The following is a 17,013-nucleotide window of genomic DNA, read 5'->3' as shown; positions in this document are numbered from 1 at the left end:
CACATAAAAAGAATAAAAGACATTCCTAATTTTAAGCTAGAAACTCTTGAACATTTCGTTTAGATCTACAGTCAAATAGCGTCCTTACGAAGTGATGTCATAATGCCTACCAGAAGGCACGGATGTATTTTCATCACACTTGCAGATTTGTTGTTTGTTATTAAGCATAAAGCAACGCAAAGAACTATGTGTGCTCTCCGTAATGACTAGAAAACCCACTTGTAGAGAAATATATACACTGCTGGCCAAAATCTTAAGGCCAATGAACATGAAGAAAAAAATATGCATTTTGCGTTGTTAGACTCAACTACTTATTTAAGTAGATCTTCGAAAGATGAAAATAAGAAAAGGGAAAATAAAACTAAAAACTTTTTTAGCATTTAATAGAGAAAATGTGAACACTATGAAATTAGCAAAAATACTAGTTGGTTAAAAGTTTAAGACCATACTGAAATGAAGCGTTAATCGGTAAACACGTAATGAAATTTAATAATTTGTGTTCATGCTTTAGCATTGCCAACATCTCTCACTGACATCTTCTGTGTTACATTGAGTAAAAACATGGCAAAGGCTAAAAAGTTGACAGAGTTTGAATGTGACAGAATTGTCGAGCTGCAAAAGCAAAGTTTTTCTCAACGTGCCATCGCTGGTGAGATTGGGCGAAGTAAAACTGCTGTTGCAAATTTCTTGAAAGACCCTGAGGTGGTCGGCCCAAGAAAATTTCGCCGGCGTTGAGCAGGAGGATTCGACGGGTTGTCCGGCAAGACACCTGCTGATCGTCGAACCAGATTAAGGCCCTTACGGACGCAGAATGCAACTAAAGAACAATAAGACGGCATCTACGAGAGAAAGGCTTTAAAAACCGTAAACGTTTTCAAAGACCACGCTTCCTTTCACACCACGAAACAGCTCGGTTAAACGTTCCTGAGAAGCACCAAGCATGGGACGTAGAAAAGTAAAAAAAGTATTGTTTTCTGATGAGAAAAAATTTAACCTGGATGGTCCAACGTTACTGGCACGATAAGGATATCCCACCGGAGACATTTTTTCATTTTCCCTTTTCTTATTTTCATCTTTCAAAGCTCTACTCAAATAAGTGGTTGAGTCTGACAACGCAAATGCATAATTTTTCTTTATGTTTATTAATCTTAAGATTTTGGCCAGTAGTGTATATGTAAAAACGGCTGGTGTGGATAGAGAAAATTCTATGTAAAGGAGCGAACAACATTTCGACCTTCTTCGGTTATTGATAGGTTCACAAAGAAAGAAATAAGTAACTGTTTTAAATTGTGTATCGGTTCTTGAAATTTTGAGGTTAAGAAATGACATTTGATTGCTTTCTTCCTATTCACATGTGAAGATAATGTTGGGATGTATAGAGTTAATGTGATTGAAAAAAATTAAGTGTGTACTCTGTAGATGTGAATCCTGCAACCGTGTCATCTACATATCTGTACCAGAATAGTGGTGGATGTAGTGATGTGTTAACTGCTTGTGTTTCAACTTGTGTAATAAAAATATTGGCTAGAACTGATTATACTGGGTTGCCCATGCTTAGGCTATTTGTTTTTATATAGTTGTGGTTGTTGAACATGAAGTTTGTCTTCATCGTGGTGAATTTTATGAGGGTTCCTAATTGGTTGCTGGGAATGTCTATTTATGGGTTAGGGTCTCGGATGTAGAGTTCTAAGGCTATCTTGCAGGCTTCAGCGGTTAAGACTTCTGTAAAGAGGGATATAACATCAAAACTGGCCATTAAGGCTTTATTATGATTAAGATTAGACTTGAAATTAAAAGAGTCTTTGATGAATAAGCTGGTTGATGTTACATATTTGGAAAGTGTCCATGCTATGTATTTACCAAGATTGTAATTAAACGATTCGTGTGTGGACATTATTAGTCGTAATGGACAATCTGGTTTATGAGGTTTGGGAATGCCGTATATTTGAAGTGCGCGTGAGTCGGTACTGGGTTGGTTGGAACAAAGTGTTTTTGAAATTGTGTTAATTTTTTTCATTTTTAGTACCATTTTATTTAGTTGCGTTTCGTGTGTGTTTGTTGGATGTATTTGTTTTGGTTTAAATTTGTTTGTGTCTGACAAGATATTCTTCACTTTTTGGATTATTCATTCGTATTCGTTATGACTATAGCGTTTCCTTTATCTGCTTTTAGAATTTTTATGTTTTTGTCTTGTTTTGGGTTTTTTATGGAATTAATGTCTATTTTTGAAAGATTATATTTTAGTTTTCTGTTTTGTGAAATTATGTTGTTAGTTTCCTGAGAAACATCTTTGAAAAAACCTTTTAAGTTGTTATTTTTAGGTGTTTCTGGAAACTATATTTTTTAAATTTTTCTGGGAAGTTTGGCTGTTGGATGTCAATAGAATTGTAAAAGTTGTCTTCTTTCTGTTGGTTATTTTCGGTTGTTTTCTTGTTTTTGTTTTCTGTGGAAAGTATCACAAGTCTCCTGGTTAAGTCTTTTAAACATGTTTTAATTTATAAGAAATTAAAAGAACCGATACACAAGTTAAAACAGAAATCCACCGAAAAATCACCCATACTGGACTATACATTCCTTGGGACTCAGCACATGAAACAAAACAAAAACTCAACATACTAAGAAACCAAATAAACACAGCCATAAAACTATGCTCACCAGATAAAATTAACGATGAATTAGATAAAATAAAACAATACTTTATCAACATCAATAAGTTTACTCCACAAACAGTAGAAAACATTATGTGTATACATCTAAATAAAAACCAAAATCAACTAACACATGTAAATATATCTCACGAATCAAAAAATCACGAAACCATATACTGGTGCATACCATATATTCCCGACATCAGCAGAAAAATAACCAACATTTGGCAAAAACTAGTAACAAAATATGACATTCCAGTTAATACCAAATTTATTCAAAAACCAGGCACAAAAATAAGGTCTATATGATGTCAAAACTACATTGACAAGCACAACACCAACATTATTTATAAAATACAATGTGACAACTGCCAAGACTTCTATATTGCAGAAACAAGTAGAAAACAGAAACCAGATTCAAAGAACACAAAATGTCACCTTCACACGCACTGCAAATCAAATAAATACAACATAACCATAAAAACACCCAAATACTAAATAAAGAAACAAACATAAACAAACGCAAAATTAAAGAAGTTTTACTTATACAACAAGTCAAGGCCAAAATAAACCAATACAAAGGAACACCGTTATACCTATATTAATAAATATAATCAAACATCTCAGCATGTCCTCTACATTCCTACACTCAATTACACAACCCCCTTTAAACATCTGGTCAACTATCGGTCAGTTACCTCTTTCTTTCTTTGTGAACCTGACGATGACCGAAGAAGGTCGAAACTTGTTCGCTGCTCTACATAAAATTTTCTCTACCCATACCAGCCGTTTTTAAATATATATGTGTGCTCTGCTTATTACCAGGTATCGAATCCTGGTTTATAGCGGTTTAAGTCCGCAGAGATGCCGCTGGAGGGCACAGTTGTGGAGGTTATAATGGATATTAACAACGTGGGTACTTGTTTCAACTCCGAATACACAGTGAAGCTATTGGACACATAATCTTATAAACAGACTTTAAAGTTTTACAGAGACTTGAATCTTTAATTAAAGGGAGTATACCTGTTAAACAAAGTCTTAGTAGCTTAAATAAACTTAATTTCTGTTGACACAAGCATGTTTTAATTTTTTCTATTTAGTATATAGATATATTTATTATTATAGATATATGTCCAAAATGGTCTGCAGGTGTTTTTACAATCTCTTAATATTACTTTTACAAACTTTTATCATAGAATAGAAGCTTCTGTTTAACTTTCACGTTATAATTGGTTATTATAGTTTTACACTTTCTTTAAGAATTTGCAGAGAGTTGAATCTGTGTGTTTCGAAACGTTAGATAAACATGTTGTTATTTCACACTCTTGTCATAGGTCACGTGGGTCATCACAACCTTCCTTTGAGAAGTAAAATAACTAAACAAATCAAAACTGTTTAATATTTGGAGCTACATCATTCATATAAAATGTTTTAAAAACGTATACCTGCAATGGTGTATAGGTTATGCTGAAGAAGGATATTAATTTTTCTTAAATATAATAATAGTTGTCCTGTTACGCTAAACATCCGATGTTCTTAACAAATGTAACAGAACCTAAATCTTGTAGCAGATGAAGTTTCTGATATCAAATAATTGCATTTCTAAAGTCAGTTATAAACTAACAACATCTGACTATGTGACTTCTAACTCTTAACTAGGCCTGGCACGACCAGATGGGTAAGACACTCGACTCGTAATCCAAGGGTCGCGGGTTCGAATCCCTGTCACACCAAACATGCTCGATCTTTCAGCCGTGGAGACATTATAATGTGACGGTAAATCCCACTATTCATTGGTAAAAGAGTAGCCCAAGAGTTGACAGTAGGTAGTGAGGAATAGTTGTCTTCCCTCAAGTCTTACACTGCTAAATTAGGGACGGCTAGCGCAGATAGCCCTCGTGTAGCTTTGCGTAAAATTCAAACCAAAGAAACTCTTAAATCTTTACCTCTCACTCTTACATAATATATTAATGATCTAAAAACTACCAACATAATGGAGTAGACTCTATTTCTACATAGGTAGACTCTATTTCTACATAGGTTGGGGAACTGATTTATAGTTGTTAAACACAAAGATACACGATAAGCTATCTGTACTCTGCCGACCACCATTATCGAAACCCGGGTTTTAACAAAGTAAACATGTACACTTTTCGTTGGGCCATTTGGGACTTTCAACATAGGAAATATTATTGCAGAAATTGACAATGTAGTAATGTGACCAAAATTACTAAATCTGAGATATATTACTCATATAATAAATGTATATACCAAATCGCTAATTTTAATAAATGTACATCGTTACCACCTTGTGAATGAAATAATATTATCTTCAAGAAGTAATTAATAAAATACACAAACCTCATTTGCTGCGAAACACGTTAATTATATTTGGGTTTAATAAATAACCAATTTTTCAACAAAATGTCAAACTTTGTATTAATTCTATAATTCATGTCAGAAATTGTGCAAGGATGTAATGAATATTATGTGAAAAAAAACCATAATTGTTGTATTCTAATTTTGAAAGTGTTTGATGTTCGTCTCTTTTATAAAGCTATAAATGTTTTAAATGTCCACAATGTTTTAGTATTAATTTTGTCCTTCAAATGTTTATGATCACTAAGCATGAGATTAATGAGTTATAAGAGAAACAGTGAGAAAAAACAGGTTTATACGGTATACGGCTACACGATTGTTGTTGTTGTTTAGCGTTTATTGGCGCAAAGCAAGATCTTTATAGAAAGCTTTAGTTATTATTCAAAAAGTAGAAATGTTTATGGTTTAATTCTTCAAAGTTATCTGAAATGTCAACACAGATTTTGAAAAGATAAAGAGATTTGAGTCTTTATTTTCCGGTCTCACTTACACAGATTTTCACGTCACGTTAGGTGCAGTAGAGACAAAATTATAGTTTTATAAAGAAAATAGAAAACAATGTCCACATTTATATACCAGCATAATTTGGGTTACCAAATGTTGGGCGGTAATCAGTTCAAACATTCGAGATCCTGACTACTTAAATTAGTAATAACCGTGGTGTCCGTAATAGTGCCCTGGATAATAACCACCGTAATAGTGTCCTGGGTAATAACCACCGTAATAGTGTCCTGGGTAGTAACCACCGTAATAAGTAGAAGGAAGAAGAGCTTTGTTGATCAAAGTATTGGCAGGATCCTTAGAGCTGTCAGTACCTGGTTCGTTGGTATGAACGTTAGCAGTGAAGCCAGTAGCATCAGCCTTGTAATTTACGATGCGCCTGCGACCGTCAGCGTCAGTCAATCCATAAGAACCAATTTTGACGTTACCGAAAGCATCACCAGTCTCTCTGCGGAAGGTTCCTCCGGTAGCATGACCCTCATTGTAGCCAAAGTTGTAGTTGCCGATATTCTGTATTAGAAAATAAAATATTGTAGTCGTTAACATAAAAGGCCTCTGAGGCCTTGTTCTCTAGTTTTTCCTAGCATGAGATCACTGCTAAGGAATGGGATTTGCTGAAACAACCACTGATTAGTGATATCTGAAAATTCGAGAAATAGAGTTCACTCTTTTTTGACACTAATGTGCTATATTTTTTCTCGTTAAGAAAGAAAAACAAAAGCTATTATCCAAGAATGTGTAATACTATTTTACTCGCATGGAAAATAAAACAGGATACATCAGTGTTTACAAAAGTTTTAAATTTTATATTTCATAGATGATAAAAAATGTTATTAAGTGTTCATTTTCACATACACTCAATAAGTTTTATGAGTACGAACGTTTGAATCAACACTATAGGTCTTGAAACGAATTTTAACAAAATTTACTACAGGAGTATCCCGCTACATAAAGGTAATTTTTACTTATTACTTCAGTTTTACGTTGACGTACTATATCAATATGCAAATTCTTTGAAACATGAGATAAGGTTTACTTACGTCTTGGGTTTTATACTGTGTACTACCACCAGCTCCATAATAGTATGCAGGGTGGTAAAAATACCCAGCATGGGCAGTAGCAATAACAGCAAGAACGATCAGGACCTAAAGAGGATGAAATTTAAACAATAATATTGTAGCTTTAAGTATTGTATCCGCTATTAAACTGTATTTCTCACTCACATAACATTAGACATTTGTTTAAGGTTATAAAATATTTTTTTATAAAATTGTAAGAAAATTAATCTATCTGCAAGTTTAATCGTCTTACACTAAAGACAATCAGTGTTCAGAAAGTATCTTAATGGCTGAGTGAGTCTTACCTTCATTGTGATCTGTGTTTGTTGGCTTCCAGAGGAAGATAGCTGTTGAGTACAAGATGAAAGAAGCTTTTATACTTCACGTTCTCGCTGAACAAAAACCTTCAAACAATTAATTCTTAATTTTAATAAAGCTAGGTTATTTTTATCCGTTGTTTTTCAAATTTTATTAGGTTTATTCTTTAGGTGTTCATTTCAAGGTTAAAGCTGTTTTGGAAAAATGCGGTTACTACGTTAGACATAAATGTTCGTATTAGTTTTGCTTGTTACAGAGCGGCTTCAGGAAAGAAGGTGTGGTCATTGGCGGTATTCTTCCTCGTTCCTTTAACCTTGACCTAATTTCGACGGACAAGGATGATAGTAATCTAAAAATTTCTATTATTTTCTGTAGGACTATAGAAATAGAAAGAATATTGTAAGTAATAATCAACTGAAGAATAAAAATTATTATTCTGACTGGTCGAAGAAATGCGCATCTCTGTCCCAAACTGGGTTACAATCATTTATCATTAATACTTTATTATTTGACCCGGCATGGCCAAGCGTGTTAAGGCGTGCGACTCGTAATCTAAGGATCGCGGGTTCGCATCCCCTTCGCGCCAAACATGCTCTCCCTTTCAGCCGTGGGGGCGTTATAATGTGACGGTCAATCCCACTTTTCGTTGGTAAAAGAGTAGCCCACGAGTTGGCGGTGGGTGGTGATGACTAGCTGCCTTCCCTCTAGTCTTACACTGCTAAATTAGGGACGGCTAGCACAGATAGCCCTCGAGTAGCTTTGTGCGAAATTCAAAAAACAAACAATTTTTTTTTTATTATTTAATCCATCATACCTTCAGTGTCTCAACGGTAAGTCTTAAAGTTTACAAAAAAACTGGGTTTCGATGCAATTGTTGGCGCAGCACAGAAGTCCATTTGTAAGTTTTTGGGCTTGATAACTACGATATTTATACGATATTACTCCTATAATAGAAATAGTTGTCTGAGTAAAGGTATTTTTTAGTTTAAAATTGGTAACAATTTTGAAAAATGAAATTTTATATTAATAAGCTTATATATATATATATATCAGTATTTTCATATCAAAATTTACACCTTCTAAGAAAAATTAAATGTAACAGTTATAAATCATGCTCTGAATAAATTTTTGCTACGATACCAATTTATGAACTTCCTTACTTTATGTCCTCCGCTGGTACTGTGGTCAGTCTACTGATTTACAACGTTAATATCAGGGGTTCGATTCCACTGGGTAGAGTCAGCAAATAGCCTGATGTGGCTTTGTTATTATAAAACATACATATATTCCTTACTTTATGTTTTCTTTGCATTATTTAATGTGATAAAACAATTGCCGAAATTCAAGTTTGATGAAAATTTGAGCGTGAGAGAGCAACTATTTCTCACTATACATCCTGCCCATCTTAGAATTTACAAGTATTTTTTGTGTATTTAATATTTTTCTAAATAAAATATCCAAATCTATTTTCATTTCATACTTTTAAAGTCATAAAAGTTAAAGTGAATTAATCATTTCCTGAATTCTGAAAATTACTTACCAAGAAATAAATTCACTGGCTCTAACTTCGTAAAAAAACATTTAATATAAACTTGTGTCACTGCCTCACATGATTTCGAGTGCACATTAAAATAACTGATGTTATTACTTCCCGCTATCATTTGTAAAGTTGGTTTTACTTTCTTTCGTCTTTGATTGTTTGTTTTTGAAGTTCGCACAAAGCTACTCGAGGACTATCTCTGCTAGCCGCCCCTAATTTAACAGTGTAAGACTAGAGGGAAGGCAGCTAGTCATCACCACCCACCGCCAACTCTGGGGCTACTCTTTGACCAACAAATAGTGGGATTGACTGTAACATTATAATGCCCCCACGGCTGAAAGGGCAAGCATGTTTGGCGCGATCGGGATGCGAACCCGCGACCCTCAGATTACGAGTCGCACGTCTTAACACGCTTGGCCCTGCCGGACCCTTCGTCTTTGAAGATCACTCTCAAAGAGTAGCATGTGTGTGTGTTTTCTTATAGCAAAGCCACATCGGGCTATATGCTGAGTCCACCGAGGGGAATCGAACCCATGACTTTAGCGTTCTAACAAAGATATGCATTCACTAATTCTCACTCTTTAATATCATACAAAGAAAAATTATTTCGCTAACTGTTAACGTCTTAAATTTACTAATAAGGAACTGTTTCGCAACTTCTTTCTAAACATCTAAGTAAAATTTTAACCAACTGATAAAGGAACGATCTCATTAGACTTTAAAAATCCATTTTTAAGTTATTTTATTTCCTCGGTTTACTACACTCATTTACGCACCACCTAGTAGTTGCTATTTGAAATAATACAAACGGTAATTTTCCAAAACAGTGTAATGAGGAAGTATCAAATGCTCAGTCAACCCAATCCTTTAGATTGTAACGTTTATGTAATATGATTGTGTAATGGATCATTTACAACGTTATTATGTTATTTCAATAAGAAAAATAACTATAAAATTCTAGACTATTTTACTCGTAAATGTCTGAATGGTTAATATGTCGAGCTATGGATTGAAAAATTCAAAAGAGATAAGGTACGATATGCTGTTGAACCAGCTCTACAGTTGCAGTTGTCTTAGCCTTATAACTGTTACTGGTTTGGTCTGGTTTGAAGTTCGCACAAAGTTACACGAGAGCTATCCGCGCTAGCGGTCCCTAATTTAGCAGTGCAAGACTAGAGGGAAGGTTAATTATGTTAGTAAGATTCGCCCTTCATATTCCTATCAAAACTAGTCCAATTTAAAACAACGGTTGTACAAATACGACTTTTATTATTGAACAAGAAATAAAAAATGACTGGTGTTATTGAACAGTGAGTTGAAAGTAAAGCTTCTCGTTCATACAGTTATCTCTTTTCTTTAAGAGAAACAACTTAAACTATTTGGTATTTTATCATTGTTTACTTCCACACTATCCAATAAAAGGTTTAGTACCTATTAACGCTTTATTAGATTACATTACTCAAGTCATCAGAGACCTATTTGTTTGTCTACTTCCCCGGTTAGTGAGACATGTGTAGTGTTGGAATAAAAAAACAAAACAAAAACCTATCTATATATTTTCAAATTTCGCAAACAATGTATGTATGGCTCCTGGTGACGAAAACCTTGAACTTTACTTACATTGTGTTTCCATAGAAATATTTTTCATGATAGCTCATTGAAAACTTTTCCCTCTGCTATATTTTGTTGTGATGATGTATGTGTACAACCTTGTGTACGTGCAATAAGAGAACTTTGATTGCCATCTCATTTCCATCTGAGTTTGCATCACTAGCATTTCATAATCATCTTTAGAACTGTTCTAACACTTTTGGCCATAAGACTTTTGGTCCAGATACTCGTTTTACTTATTACAAAAATAAGAAAAGGTGAAGTATAAATGGATTTCACATTAGAAGTACGAACCTTTTATACACATGATAGATAACATATCATGATGCAAGAAAAGTGATGATTCATTATCATGCAACAGATTACTATTTATTACGTCATATCGAATAATTTTTGTTTGTTACAGCACTATCTAGATAATCGATCAAATTTGTCAATGGAATTACTCGTTTTTTATTTAAAATAGATAGAGAATCCTATAAGGAATTAGCGGTATTAATTGTAATATGATATCTTTTATTAATATTTTGTGTGTTTCATGTACCCTAGGGACCATATAACCAACAAATTATCAGATACACAAACAACTTGGTGCATAAATAATTTAGAAAAATGATATGGTTCATCGCAATTAATGCTTCTAAGGTTAAGTCCTACTTAGATAATAAATGGACAACCATTTACAATCACAAAAGAAGAGCTTCTCAGATTTCCCACAACTCCAAAATATTTGTATTTTTTATGAGTTATGTCCTCTCTAGTTTTTAATGAATGGAATATTCAATGGTGAAAGTTTATTTTTAATCTTAAAAACGTATGACATGTACCACTTTTTCTTCTATTCTCACGCGAATTTAGAGCAAGGTTTATTAAGGTCAGACATGGTATGTCATTGTGGGCTGTAGATGCAAAAGCAGAACCAGTCAGGTGGTGAGAGCGTTAACGTGTGAGCTGTCGTTTAGTCTTCTACAATAGGACGTTGGGCGTGGTTGGAAATTAAAATCGTTAATAAAACTACTCTTTATTTGTCACAAGGTCACTTAGTTAATTTAGGGCAACGTTTCCCTAACGTTTGTCGCTCACGTCCTACTTTAATAAATATGGATTATTGTTCACACCCCCTCCTTTTTGTAATGAGTGAGTAAGTGAGTTAGGCAATAAGATGCAACAAACAGATTCTCATTAAAATGCTATATGTGTCGTAATAATGACTTACTGATTTCATTGATGATAAATATATCAAAATGGTTAATTTCACATTATTATACTATCGACTCTACTCTAATCGCTTGCGCACTGCACTCTTTGGGAAACGCTGGTTCAAAATATTATTATTAAGGCTAAGATGTTAAATGTTATTTTAGTGATAAGAAATATATATATTACTAAATAATCCAATATTTCTTTTTCTAATTCAATAAGTACAAAAAATTATACCACCAAAAGAGTTTATAGTTTTAATTGTTCGAGAGAATATGTCGTCACTATAATAAATAGGTAAATTTGTTTACGTTACACCAAGTTCATGATTGTATAACATTTTAACGTTGTTTAATAATGGATTACGAATTGTGAAAAAGAATTATTAGGTTGACGCAAAAATTCAAACATTTCATCAGAACAGAATTTTTGTTGTTATTGTTAAGTACAAAACTACGTAATGAGCTAACAAGTATCGAAACTCGATTTTAATATTATAAGTTTTCAGGCTTACCACTGACCCAAGGGGGATATAATTATAACGGTTTTAAATTTCATTATTCAAAATCGCTTAATTATAATCCTATCAAATGATTAACTAAGCTTGCTTTAATGTATTACTCAGCGTTTTTCATTATGTTTTATGTATTTATAAAAATATATATTTAGCCACCACCTGATTTCACGACACGTATATTTTTTTGTCGTAAAAATCTTTTGCCTAAAAGTCTGATTTTGTTTCTTATTCCTGAATCGTACAGCTTTTGTGATAACCAGTTTAGGGTTATAGGTAAACATTACAGCTTTTGCTCTTCCAAATACTAAAATAAAACCTGCTTGTCTCTTTTGTAACATTTAAGTCAAAATCACAGACATTTAGTTTATGTGTGTTATTTTGGTACACAATTCCTTTACTGCTTGAAGCTAGAAAAACATAACGATTAAAGAAGCAGGTTTGCTGATGTTCACAAATGAAATTCGAACTACTCTGTACGTTTCTATTGGTCTGTTCACCCACCACTAATTGACTTTGAAAACATAAAGTGCCAAGATTCATGCTCCGAAAAGCTCTGTGTGTTCAGAAAGTGAGAAAACGTTTTCTTTTGGCCACGTCCCCTCAGGGGTCAGGAAAAACAGAGTTCATCACCCAAAGAACCATACGAGCTACAGACAAGAAAAAGCGAAGGGGCCCTTTAGTTTTTATATTTACAAGATTCTCAGATCTGTCCAACCCTAGCAAAGCTGTGTCCACCATGAACAGCATCGTAAACATTTTGAAGTAACCATTGTCAAAGCTTCTTGTTTGGCGAACTAGGATAAGATTTGATTGTTTTATTTGAAGTAAAGCTGCAGAATGTACGTGTTTTTTACAACTTATACCATTGAAAAACTAAAGCTTTCTTTTATTCATTAGTCCCTTTTTTTTTTTTTGAAAACTCTATTTCCAATATTTCAAACCCTTACAATTTATGATGGAAGAAAAAGTTTCGCATTATTTTTACATTGGTTTAAACTTGAGTATAATGCATCGGAAACAGCTTGCAATATCAACCAAACATGGGACGAGGTAACCACCTCTAAAAGTACAGTATAACGTTGGTTCCAAACGTTTCATAATGGTAATGTAAGTCTTGAAAATAAGGAGGGAAGAAGACGTCCTTCTGCTGTTGAAAATAACCGAGAGCTTTACTGGAAAGAAACCCACGCTAAACTGTTCGAAAAATGGTAAAAGGATTGGGTATTGGCATTTTCACAATTTTGGACCATCTCAAGCAAATTTGAAAAGTGAAATAGCTCAACAAATGGGCTCACACGAGCTCAGTGAAAATCAGAACTGTGCTCTAAGATGATTTTGAGTAACAGAAATGACCCATTTCTTGATCGAATTGTCACCTGCGATGAAAAAATGGATATTTTACGACAACAGAAAGCGATCTGCACAGTTACTCAGCTGTGACGAGGTTCCAAAACACTTCCCAAAGCCAACGTTATACCAACAGAAGATTGTGGTCACTGTATGGTGGTCCGTGACAGGCATTATCCATTTTAGCTTGTTCAGCCAGGGCTAGAACATCACTGTGTAGATTTACTGTGAAGAATCGGAGGAAATGCATAGAAAGTTGCATGCAAAAATGCCAGCATTAGTCAATCAAAGAGCACCAATCTTGTTTCATGATAATGCTCTGCCACACGTTGCTTAAATGACGCTCCAGAAGCTCAACAAGTTGGACTACGAAACATTGCCTCATCCTCCTTACTCCCCAGATCTGTCACCTACTGATTACCACTTTTTGAAACATTTGGACAACTTTATACAGGACAAAATATTCAACAACAGAGCAGCAGCAGAGAATGGCTTTAAAGAATTTTTATTTCTAGGACTTTTATCGTCATGGCATAAATAGTCTTGTTTCTTATTGGTAAAAGTGTACAAATTCACTAGATTCCTATTTCGATTAATAAAGTTGCTTTTCATTTTTTTCTTATTAAATTTAAAATTTTAAATCGCGATTATTTTTTGAACAACCTAACAGATAATAAGACACATACTAACAATTAAATATTTAATATACCTATGTAGCAAATGTAATGTAAGCTATAAACCTACAATAAAAGAGATATTTTAAAATAAAATCTACATAATTTCCTGAATCAGTAGTAAACATAATTACAAACAACAACACCTTATACCGGCCCGACATAGCCAGGTGGCTAGGCACTCATCTCGTAATCTAAGAGGCGAGGGTTTGAATAGCGATCACATCAATTAAATTTGCTCTTTTAACTCTGGGGAGTTGTATTATAATAGTCAATCCCACTATTTGTTGGTAAAAGAGTAACCCAATAGTTGGCGGTGGGTGGTGATGAGGAGCTGATTTCCCTCTAGCCTTAAACTTCAAAATTAAAGACGGCTGGGCAGATAGCTTTCGTGTATTTTAATCTTCTTCTAGCTTTTGCTACAAGAAAATTCCCGCTTTTTAGCGCAATCAAACACGTGGCTGACGTTATCTATCGGTTTAATTATCAGTGCATAACATTAATTAAACCAATATATATTTTAGCTGTATATAAGTAGAAGCTGACATCTTTAATAACTATCTGTCTTTTTATCTGAAACACAAAACATACCATTTAATTTTACACTTAAGATACTCAAGCTCTATAAATTGCAGCTAAATTTAACACTTCCAAGCACAAAATCACTATGCAAAATATTTTATTCATATATATATAAATATATGCAATTAAATAGTTTTTGTTTATTGTTAATTTGTTCTTGTTTATATAGCCTAAAAAGTACAGTTTTCTAACGATTCATAAAAACTTATTTAATTAAGAAAACTCAACAAAATTGGAATATGTATTTATCTTCTAAACAAAGACACAACTTCAGTGGATGAACAACTATCTCACGCCCCAAAGATTAACCAAAGTAAAAAGAAAAGCTACTACTAGATGACTCTCAATACTAAAATAACTTATGAATTACTTAGAAGTACAAAGATAATGAAAACTGAAACCAATTAACTGGCAAAATGCTATGTTATAACTACAATTACTAATATAGACTTTATTATACTAAGACTACTGTTTTTGTTCAGTAAAAACACAAAGTACAAAAATATTAGAATTCAATAAGATGAGTGTTGATATAAATAAGTAAAGAGTTACTCGAAGCAATTGGAATCCATGTGAACGCCTACTGCATTGAAAAGTAAGCCATTTTGGAATGCCATAAGAAGATATAAGTACATTAGTATCATAAAATGATGTTGGTGTTCTTCACGTTTTGAGAAGCTCCTACTCAGGTAAATTATTGTTTTATTGAATCTAACCAAATATTTTCGTCGGTAAACATTTTGCTTTGCTTGTTTCATCACCTGATATTCCACAAACTGTATAAAACAGAAATTCATTTCCTGTCCAGATTGAGATTTGTCCACTAATTTCAAAGTTAGCTACAATATTAGTTTACACCTTGTCTTCCTCAAGTAAATTATATTAGTACAGATTCTATGTAAAGGTTCTAGATAGGAATGTTTGTTCAGATTCTACAATGTGAAGGAATTCGGTGTGTGTTGTCTTTTAAATATTTATTACGTCTTCAGAGAAAATCCTTAACCCACAAAAGATAGCATTAAGAGGTTTGCTTCTTGTTGAAATTTCGGGATATAAGTACACACTAAATAACTACTGTGTAATTCAGGATTTTGTTGGCAATAAAACAGGATTTAAAGATGTATGTTAATTTGTAAGTTATTTCGCACCAGATATTGCCTACACTTTGGATGGGCTTGATAGCCTCTTTATCCTGAATTTGTTACATCAATGCATAATACCCAACAGTGGAAAAATGATGAAAGCGCATGGGTTAAGAAGTGGCTTGAGTTGCTGTGCTGAAAACACTGAGGTTGTCGACATTGGTCCTCTACTGCTACAGCGGTACGTCTACGGAGTTACAACGCTAAAATCAGGGGTTTGATTCCCTTAGTGGACTCAGCAGATAGCCCGATGTGGCTTTGCTATATGAAAACACACACACACAAACTCGTCTACCTTGCTCTGAAGATTAATTCATTTCATCAGAGGAAAATGGTGCTAGAGGTGCAATTGTTATGGAAAAAGTGACATTAATTAATGATTTATTTTAAAACAATCCCTTCTTGACCGCTAGTAGCTGTGAATTTCCAGGTGTCTAACGCATTCGTTTTAACACTTGCTCATATGTAAACAGTAGAACTGTCTGGAGAACTGGTTCCAAGATTCATACAATACATTAGATCTTTAACCTATTTATCCAAGCCTCTAGTCTTTCGTGGTATTTGAGGTTGATGTAGAGAAAATGTTCACAAGCTGACTGAAGGTATATCAATAAACTCTAAGCATTGTAGTCTCTTAAAATCACGACACAATCGCATGATTATATATGTAAAAAAATTATTTAAAAAAATATTACACAGTATAACCCAAATCAAGAAATATTAACCAGTCAAGTATGATGGAAGTAACCATGTACAAAAGATGAACCCTTTAACCATATAATTTTTATTCAGTAACGGATTTCATGTTGAGAAAATAACTTTTTTAAAAAATTCATTTAACAAAACCGGATCCATAAGTGACCTAAATTTAACCTGATCTTTAATGTCTTGACCTTTGGAGGAAGTTGTTATTTTTAGAACATTTTATTTACCATCTTTAAAAACACACATGAAACATCCTTTAAATACCTGTATAAAGGTGAAGAACAACTTTAAGTAATGATTCTGACAAACAAAACCAGTTGCCTGACATTTCATTAAATTTTCCCTAACTTACCTTTCGGGCTCTCAGTGGCTCAGGAGTGCTTATACGAACTTATACCGCTAGAAACCGGTAGCCCTTTGTGCAGCTTCTGCTTAGCAAAAAACAAGAACATTACTTTCGGATACTAGCACTACGTTACACTCCTGGGCTCGGCATGGCCAAGTAGTTAAGGTGCTCAACTTGTAATCTGAGGGTCGCGGGCTCGAATGCCCATCCCACCAAACATGCTAGTTCTTTCAGCCATGGGGATACTATAATGTGATGGTCAATCCCACTATTCGTTGGTAAAAGAGTAGCCCAAGAGTTAGTAGTGAGTGGTGATGACTAGCTGCCTTCCCTCTAGTCTTACACTTCTAAATTAGGGACGGCTAGCCCTTGTGTAACTTTGTGCGAAATTAAAAAACAACAACAAACAAAACAAACATTAAGCCCTTTATTAACTAGTTGTGGG

General features: G+C 33.8%; 1 protein-coding gene across 1 annotated transcript; it reads right to left on the bottom strand.

Moving 5' to 3' along the window:
• Positions 1-5,468: 5,468 nt before the first annotated feature.
• Positions 5,469-7,031, bottom strand: LOC143254227 (cuticle protein 14-like). The gene is made up of 3 exons (XM_076509029.1): positions 6,892-7,031; positions 6,569-6,673; positions 5,469-6,038 (listed from the first exon to the last, which is right to left on the bottom strand). The coding sequence occupies exons 1-3, from the start codon at positions 6,895-6,897 to the stop codon at positions 5,673-5,675; spliced, it is 477 nt and encodes a 158-aa protein (XP_076365144.1). The 5' UTR covers positions 6,898-7,031; the 3' UTR covers positions 5,469-5,672.
• Positions 7,032-17,013: the final 9,982 nt, after the last annotated feature.

Source organism: Tachypleus tridentatus, chromosome 1 (genome assembly GCF_004210375.1).
Source record: "Tachypleus tridentatus isolate NWPU-2018 chromosome 1, ASM421037v1, whole genome shotgun sequence".
In the NCBI taxonomy this organism is placed as follows: domain Eukaryota; kingdom Metazoa; phylum Arthropoda; class Merostomata; order Xiphosura; family Limulidae; genus Tachypleus; species Tachypleus tridentatus.
Note: the sequence above shows the minus strand (reverse complement) of the source record. Positions and strands in the feature narration are given on the sequence as shown.

Coding starts and splice junctions, on each gene's coding strand:
- LOC143254227 (XM_076509029.1), bottom strand. Junction 6,039..6,568: donor CACAGTATAAAACCCAAGAC/GTAAGTAAACCT, acceptor TTTCTAATACAG/AATATCGGCAACTACAACTT.